At 42.8% G+C, this 8,588-nt stretch overlaps 1 protein-coding gene across 1 annotated transcript; it reads right to left on the bottom strand.

Moving 5' to 3' along the window:
- Positions 1-225: 225 nt before the first annotated feature.
- LOC136534629 (beta-glucosidase 12-like) lies at positions 226-5,766 on the bottom strand. Its single transcript, XM_066527033.1, has 13 exons — positions 5,599-5,766; positions 5,398-5,467; positions 4,261-4,319; positions 3,901-3,976; positions 3,731-3,808; positions 3,554-3,641; positions 2,529-2,784; positions 2,113-2,228; positions 1,815-2,032; positions 1,337-1,368; positions 907-1,009; positions 696-804; positions 226-569 (listed from the first exon to the last, which is right to left on the bottom strand). Exons 1-13 carry the CDS (start codon positions 5,761-5,763, stop codon positions 401-403), a joined length of 1,539 nt encoding a protein of 512 aa, XP_066383130.1. The 5' UTR covers positions 5,764-5,766; the 3' UTR covers positions 226-400.
- Between the last annotated feature and the right edge of the window lie 2,822 nt (positions 5,767-8,588).

The raw sequence follows: 8,588 nt of genomic DNA, 5'->3' as shown, positions 1-8,588 counted from the left end.
CTTTGAAGAAGGCCGCATTCAGATTTTTCCATTATCTAAAGAATTTTTTTTAGCTTTTCAACAGACTGGCCATAATAATATATGGTTAAATACACCACTTATAAGGGGGTCAAATAATTTTTTTATGTCTAAAAAATAGTGAGCACACTTATTGGTGGGCAATTTATCTGTAACACGGCCATACAACCTAGGCTAGACCAAACGCCGCACAAAGATTAGCGATAATGGATGTTGTAGTATTAAAAACCATAGTATCAAGAAACTGTAGTTTTAGAACCATTGATGTGCAAAACCGTGGTTTAGAAAAAAAAAAGGTCTAGAGTGGAGTTTTTTAAAACTCCAAAAAAACTACAGTTTTAGCAATACCATGATATTCAAAACCATTGATGTGCACGCATGCTTATTTCTTTAGGAACTCCTTGAACCAGTGGGCTGAGCTCTTGGGGTACCGCTTCAGTCCGTCACTGTAGTCCACGAAGTATATCCCGAACCGGACCGTGTAGCCGTTCACCCACTCGAAATTGTCGAGCAGCGACCACGCGAAGTAGCCTTTCACATTCGCCCCGCGGCTGCAGTGAACGACACAGATCAGATGCAGTAAGTTCTCTTCTCCAGAAGCTGGTGTGTCTACAAAGCAATAACTTATTACTGGCATTGCTTTTGCTTTGCAGGCATGAGCTAGAGCTCTGACTGACCTTATAGCACTTTGTAGGGCAAGGAGATGCTTATGGTAGTACTCTATCCTAGTGCTGTCCTTCAGGGCTTCCTGGAGTGGTAGACTCTTGTTGTTGACTTCATCAACTCCTAGAATAAAGGGAAATGTTCCAAGCATCGTCTTTCAAGAGGAAAATAACCTCAACATGATACTGATTGTAAAGAAAGCAATATGGCTGCAACAAAAATTACCGTTTTCAGTGATATAGACCGTAGGGTTGCCGTAGTTTTCCTTGACATATAGTAGCAGATCACAGAATCCTTGAGGGTAAATGTAGAGCCAAGATGAAGCAGCCTGCATACAAAGCCACTTTTATATGTGGAACACAACTACACATAGGCGAGGGGAGCATAGTTCCGGTAAACCCCTACGAGTGCTACTGACGCGCAATAAGCAAGCCCAAAATATCAAGAGACTTTTTGGAATTTTTTCACACCATTGGTTCTAAAATTTTGTGGAGAGGTAGATACATGTCATGCAAACCAATGTTCTGAATTCCTTTTTTCACAATTTTCATGACCTTTTGTGGTTGCTACCATGCCATCCGAAAGGGCGTGGTAGAACTGGAATAATTGTGCTTAGAGGAGGGAAGAGCACATGTATCTTGTTCTCAGTGGTTACCTGAGGGCCTATCGGCACACCATTTCGCACACCTAACACAAATTGGAGGAGGTTAGTATGCCTAAAAAAAGTGGGCGAGAAATACATGTTTTTGATATTCGGATTGACACCACATGACCCGATGTCATAGATTGATATTACCGCTATGGTATTAAACATTTCTTCTTTATTTGAGAACTACTCCATCCGTTCCAAATTATATGCCGTTTTAGCTTTTACAAACAATATATCTAAATAAAAAAGTACATAAAAGCTACATATTTAGAAAACCCAAAATAGCCTATAATTTGGGACGGAGGGAATATTGAATTTACTTTTGCTGCGGGACAAGCATCTTAGAGGCAGCTATGGTATTATTTTTCATCATCTAAAATAGTATTATTAAACATATATTTTTTTAGAATTTTGCAACAATGCTCTTGTTCTAATTGAAGCAAGAACGATGACAGGAAGCCATCTCTTGGCTTCAGTGACTCACCGGTAAGGTTCGCCTGAGAATCTGTACTATAGCTGAGATTGAGGCCATTTGATGGAGGAAGGTTAGCAGCATAATTTGCAGTGTAGTAGTTGAGTCCGATGAAGTCGAATGCACCCTTGACCAGCTCAGACTGCTCGCTTGTGAACTGCGGCAAGCGATTTCCAACCAATCTCCTCATGCTTTCTGGATAGTGTCCTCTAATAAGGGGATCCATAAACCTAAGGGACACTTCTATTAAAATTCTGGCTCTCTTCTAAATTTTGACATTGATATGTTTTGAGGGCCATACGGAATTTACCATCCAAACATGAAGTCCAAGGCACGCCTCGCAGCAGCATCATTGGATCTTGAACGGGAGAAAGGAACAAACCAATTTGTGACTAAAGTTATTCCGATCTTTCCCTTTTGCACAGCCTGCATTTGACATTCAATATATCAGACAAATGGGAGTGATGTTTGGAGATATTTGGCAAATAGAAACAATACATTTTGAATACATGCATGATTTTTAACAATAAGACCGTAACCAACTACTTGACCTAAAAACCATACCATGGTGCTGTAAGTTTTTGAACTTTTGTTCTCCTAAACCTTAGAACTTCTGAATATACCCATAGAGACTAGAAAATGAGGCTCTCTAATCTAAATAGATGTCTGCTTTTATTATGGCCAACCTATCCACTATGACAATTTCATAGAGAGTTCATCACTGACCTGGTATTTTTCTTTGTACAATCGGACTGTTTCTGCATGGGCTAGTATTTGATGGTGACATGCAGTGTAAGGCTCCCTTCCAGAATCCCCAGCGCTGCATTTGCCCTGCTCCCATGGCGAGCACCGGCCTGGTGCAAATGTGCCCCATGCGTACCCTGTTGCGCAGAAGCTCAAGGGTTCATTGAATGTGATCCAGTGTTTCACTCTATCGCCAAACTCCTTGATGCAAACCTCAGCATAATCCTTATAGTCGTTTCTGCAACATTGACAGTTTTATTTATCGTCATGTGACTTTCAGTGAGTGTACATAAACAGCAATTTTAGCATAAAGGAATCGTCAATCTGATGCCAGCGTCAACATGTTAGTATTTAATATCCCCATTGAGGACTAGTTTTGCTATAAGTTTTTCTCCATTTTTGTAGGATAATATGTTGTCAATTTGTTACTGCCTAACGCAAGTAAATAAATTGATGAGTTTTTTTTAAATAGTGGCAGGAGCTCTACCCTTCAATTAAGGTAGGAAAAAGAGGGTTTTGTGTACAAAGTGTCATTCCAGGATGCGGCCAGGAAGTGACAAACACAACAAAACTCACAAAGGACGGAGATGCTAACCCAAACTCAATCTATCTATGGCCCTCTTTCTTAACATAATATGTTAGGATAAATTGATGAGTATGACTTAGGATAAATAGAATATACTGTTGATATAAGTTTTTCTTTGTTTCCGGTAAACTATTTATGCCAGAAGACTAGGCCAAAGGAACCCTAGCAACAATTAATTGAGGATTCTTTTTGTTTGTACTTTTGCATGTTTATACTTTATAGCTGACAAGTAAATGGAACGGTCATATTCTATTTATGACAGTATTAGTCTATTTATGACAGTATTAGTATTTTGCGTATGACTAAGCTGCCTTGTGCTCATTTAAGCTTTTTAATCTGGTGATCACTTTCCAGTTTAACTTATGCAGGTGAGTCTAGAAGTATTTTTGCAATCAGAAATGACCAAAACGTCGTTACTCACATAATATTAGGACTAAGGAATCCTCCATATTTATCTTCTAATGCCTGGGGCGAGTCCCAATGAAAAAGTGTCACAAATGGTTGCACCCCTGCAGATGTATGCAAATATATATGAGAATATTTGATAGGTATATGAGTATACAGAATCATTTGATGGAAGTAAAGAAAGGAGGTATACCTTTCAACAGAAGCTCACCAATCAAATTGTTGTAGTACATGATTCCTTCTCTGTTGACTCCACCGCTCAGACTTCCATCTGTCATTAGATTGAGACGTTTAAATTTGATTTGATGGGTTTGAACTTTAGAAGACATGTAAGACAACGTCTAAACAATATACCACACTTACTTGGAAGAATTCTAGTCCAGGATATGGAAAATCTGTAGGCATCCATTCCCATATCCTTCATAATGCGCACATCTTCCTGCATTTTGGGCAAGTCACTATTATATTGATCCATGATGTGCTAATACCACACTTATGTTGTGGTTTGGTTTTCAAACTTAAAGATCTTATTAAAACTTAATATAACCTTTTTTGGATAAAGGAATCTTTTATTATGTTTCAAGATCATTACATCGAGTTGATACAAAGATACATATCGGCACTACTTTGACTATATAATCATTAAAATTGTTACGGGAATTTATTTTGAACCAAAATAAACTAAAAGAAGGATACCTTTTAAAGAAACTAATAAATTCCTACCTTGTAACGATGGTAGGAATCCACTGCAACGTCCCCATTACTCCTGTCGGCGATTTTATCTGCCAAATTAGAGAATCAGTAAGTTCCATAGATGGGTTGTTCTTGTTTTGTTTTTTTCTAGTCATTTAAATTAATAATAATGCACACAAGTTGCTAGTGGTGTTTGGACTAGTCAACTAAGCTTCACTGTCACAAGTACGATCAATAATTCAACCACTTGCTTCATACTCCCTGTTAAAAAAAGTTACATACGGAGAAAATGGAACTGAGCAGGTAGTGACAGGTTGGCTCATGGTATGAACGACTGGAATTGTGACTTATGAGATTGTCATGAGCTGGACGTACTGGGGGTCAAGCTAATCCCCGATCAGCAAATATTTGTGCAGAATAAAACAAATCTTCTTTGGGGACAATCTCACTGAGGATAGACACAACTTGGGATGGTTTTTTCTTTTTTTGGAAGGATTTTCTCTATCTGTGTTAAGACTGTTACCCTGGCCAATGGCTAAAAATTGTCAAGAAAGACTGCCACTGCTGATAATAGAAATGTGACCAGGCATTTCAAACACCTATTTCTTGAGGTAATCATAGAGTACTATATCCTCTAGCAGTTTTAGGAGAAATGTACTACTTTATGTCTCTACAGGTCTCCAAGTGGTACCAAAAATTTTATTTATCGCTACTTACTGGATCAGATTTTGGGCACTGTAACAGAAATTAAAAAGGTAGACAGTCCTATATTGGGGCATGCATGCTTGTCGGCCGTTGAAATCAATTACTTGGGAATTCTTCGACAAGCATATGTATGATATATAGTCTATAATAGGATTTGCATCTCCTAAGACTTGTTTTCATTCCGTTGATATCATGGTAGTGCGTGTATATGCTAGCTTTGTTGTATATAATGAAACTTCGTATCAAGAAGAGAGATACATATATCCATGATGTAGCAGCAGGAATGTATCTTATTCCATCATCTAGCTAAAATTTTGATTTATTTTTGGACCACCACACCGAATCATGCATGTTTGAACTTTGAAGTGATCATGTAGCGGTTGAACATGATGGCGATGGTTTTTATATGCTTCACTCTTTCAAGTTTCAACGGGGAGAGAGAGAGAAAGGATGAACACATGCCTGGGTGCTGATGGGTGAAGGTGTCCCAGATGCTTGGCCGTCTTCCCCCCTCCATTGCACCACCCTCATACTGCATGTACGTGATGAACATCACCAGCAAGTCATTAGAATTTGTCCCAGATGCTCAACAAGAAACTAACTCTGAAACATCTCAGGAGCTAAAGTTAATAGTCCTGAAGAATTGCAAGGAACATTCATCACCTGATATGCCGACGAGGCCGTCCCGAAGATGAACCCTTCGGGGAAGCTTCTCCGGCTGATCTGCGGATGGCTGCCTCCATCGTAGGCGTCGGAAGAGACGGCTAGCAGGAGGAGCAGGAGCAGAAGACGACCAAGCATCGCAGCTGCTACTCTCACAGCTGCCATGGAGAGGGGGGAGAGCATAGTGGACGGTGGTACCTGCAATTTTCAACCCATATATATGCTAATGCATGGTCATCGCGCGACATTATTTAACTCTTCCTCTCGATCGGTATCCCTGATCGCATCATGACAGGGATACATGAACCTACCTTCTCTCATTCCCTGGTTCTGGTTGGGAAAAAAATATGTCATAGAAGAAAAGATGCTTGCGGCTAGGCATATGTGCGATGGCACGTCTTCCTCATGATACTAGTATAGATGTCTCAGTTTCTGAATTTGTCACTACCACAATCTTAAATTATCTTAAGTGCTATAAGAATTTTTTTAGGGCTAGAATAGAACCACAAAAAACATGTAGTTTTCTTGGCGCACCTCACCGACCTCCAAAAAGAAATATATATTCCTTGAGGGCTGATATTTCCTGGGCGGGTTGTAAGCACCTTCCATGAGTGTAATTGTAAATAGTCAAGAAAATTGACCATTTTCTTGAGTGTTGTTCTTAACCGTTAAAGAAAACAACTATTTTCTTGGGTGTTATTCTAAATCGTCAAGTTAAATTGTTATTTCCTTAGGAGTTTGTTGAATTTTCTTGGAGGTTGGCAGCTAATGTAATGCTAAACAATTATGACATGTGTGCATTAAGTGTCTATGTCTCATTCATAAGGGGAAAGTTAAATTTGTCCCTAAGATAGCCCTTGCGATCAGAAGAGCATCCGAAAAGTCCACTCTCAGTATATATAGTATAGACAAAAACAGCAGGAGAGCATGCATCTTTGTTTTTTTTAAGATAACGGAATTACATAATTCCTGTCTCGACCATTCACAATTGAATGGCTGTGTTTATTTTTCCCCTCTAAACTTTAGCTCCTGTCACATCGGATGCTTGACACATGCATAGAGTATTAAATATAGACTAATTACAAAACTAAATGCACATATTGAGACTAATTTACGAGATGAATTTTTTAATCCTAATTAGTCTATAATTTGACAACGTGGTGCTACAGTAACACGTGCTAATGATGGATTAATTAGACTTAATAAATTCGTCTCGCGGATTACTGAGTACTTGTGTAATTTGTTTTATTATTACTATCCAAACACTCAATGTGACACCCATATGTGACACCCGATATGACTCCCCTAAACTTTAACCCCTAGATTTAAACACTTGTTCCAGCATTTTTGCTTGACTATAACTGAAGAGTTTAAAAGTCGACAGATGCTTTTTTTAAGGTCAACAGGGAAGCGTTCCTCACCTGATTTTATATATTGGCCCAAAACAACCCGTTATATAGTTTACAGTCATTTATTTACAACAATACGTCCCAGCACAATGGTGAAAGGTGGCAAAACCATAGAAACCCCAAAAGGGAGAAGAAAGAGCAACAACACCACCACCACCAAAGACACATGAGCTCTTCAACGATGCCTCCAGGGAGGTGAATGATGCCGCAACGTAATCATCGTCAGCCAAGCATGAAGAGGAGCTCTGCAGGGGCTTGGTGGGGCTTTCGCACGAGCCATGTGCCGAGGTGCTGAGTGGGTCAAACCAAGAGACTGCAACAAGAGCTGAGGTTCTTCAATGATGCCTTCAAGAAGGAGATCTCGTCACTGGCCTATACTAATCTGAGTTAGGCTTTCACCCAGAACCTTTGCCAGTGCCCCCGTTGACTCACCCAAAACGGCGGTGAGACGCACACCGGCAAGCGTCCACACTTGAGGGGGGGGGGCAGCCGCCTCCACCCCGCATGGAGCCGCTACCGGACTCATCCGCGACAGTGGAAGGCGCGCACCGGCTATCGAGGGGGGGCTTGCCAGCCGCCGCCACACCGCGCGGAGCCACTACTAGACTCGCCCGCGACAGTGGGAGGCGCGCACCGGCAAGCGATCATGCCAAGACAGAGGAGGGTTGCCGGACGCCGACACACCACGCCGAGCCGTTCCTGGACTCACCCGCGATGGAGAGAGGCGCGCACCGGCCAACATGTGTCGGCCGCCGACACACCGTGCGGAGCCGTTACCGGACTCGCCTGCAATGGTGGAAGGCACGCACCGGCAAGACGGTCGTGGGCATGTAGCCCCGCCGCCGGCAAGCCCGCGACCAAACTACGCACACTGTGCCGTTGTTGGGTCCTATAGAATGAGAGCGAAGAAGAAAGTGGGCATACTACCCCACTGCCAGCTCGCCCATAGCCAAACTGTGTGCCCCGCTCCACTGCACGATCATCCCCAGCACTGTCGTGGACGCCGCCGCCGACCCAGGTCTGGCTAGCCATGCGCCCGGCCCTGGCCCACCATGGTTGCAGGCCAAGGCTACACGCCCAGCCAGCCACGGTCGCTGACCCTAGGCAAGGACCGCGCGCCGGACCAGCCACGGCCACTGGCCCCAGCCGAGGTGGGGAGACGTAGAGGGGGCGGATCTGTAGTCAGGTGCAGCAGCTCCGTGCCAGGACGACCGGATTTGGCCACCGACTGCCTGGAGACGTCGAAGACGAAGGTGAAGGAAGCGCATCGCCATTGATGTCGTCGTCATCTCGCCAGAGGTGGGGCCACATAATTCGCTGCCAGAGGAGCCAGATCCACCCACAAACGCCTGAACCAATCAGAGCTGGGGAAGACATGGGGCGACCACCGGAGTTGTCATTGAACTAGGAGGGGGTGCCACTGCAAAGAGCAGATCTAGTGGCGTCGGAGATGGATCCAAGGCCGGGAGATCCGGATCCGGCTCGCCGGCGAGAAAATCAGAATTTTGCCCTTACTGGGAGTGGGCTTCGCCCAAATGCCATTAATTTTGTGGGCTTCGCTGAAATGCCATTATGAAACGA

Source organism: Miscanthus floridulus, unplaced genomic scaffold (assembly GCF_019320115.1).
Source record: "Miscanthus floridulus cultivar M001 unplaced genomic scaffold, ASM1932011v1 os_2100_1_2, whole genome shotgun sequence".
In the NCBI taxonomy this organism is placed as follows: Eukaryota; Viridiplantae; Streptophyta; class Magnoliopsida; order Poales; family Poaceae; genus Miscanthus; species Miscanthus floridulus.
Note: the sequence above shows the minus strand (reverse complement) of the source record. Positions and strands in the feature narration are given on the sequence as shown.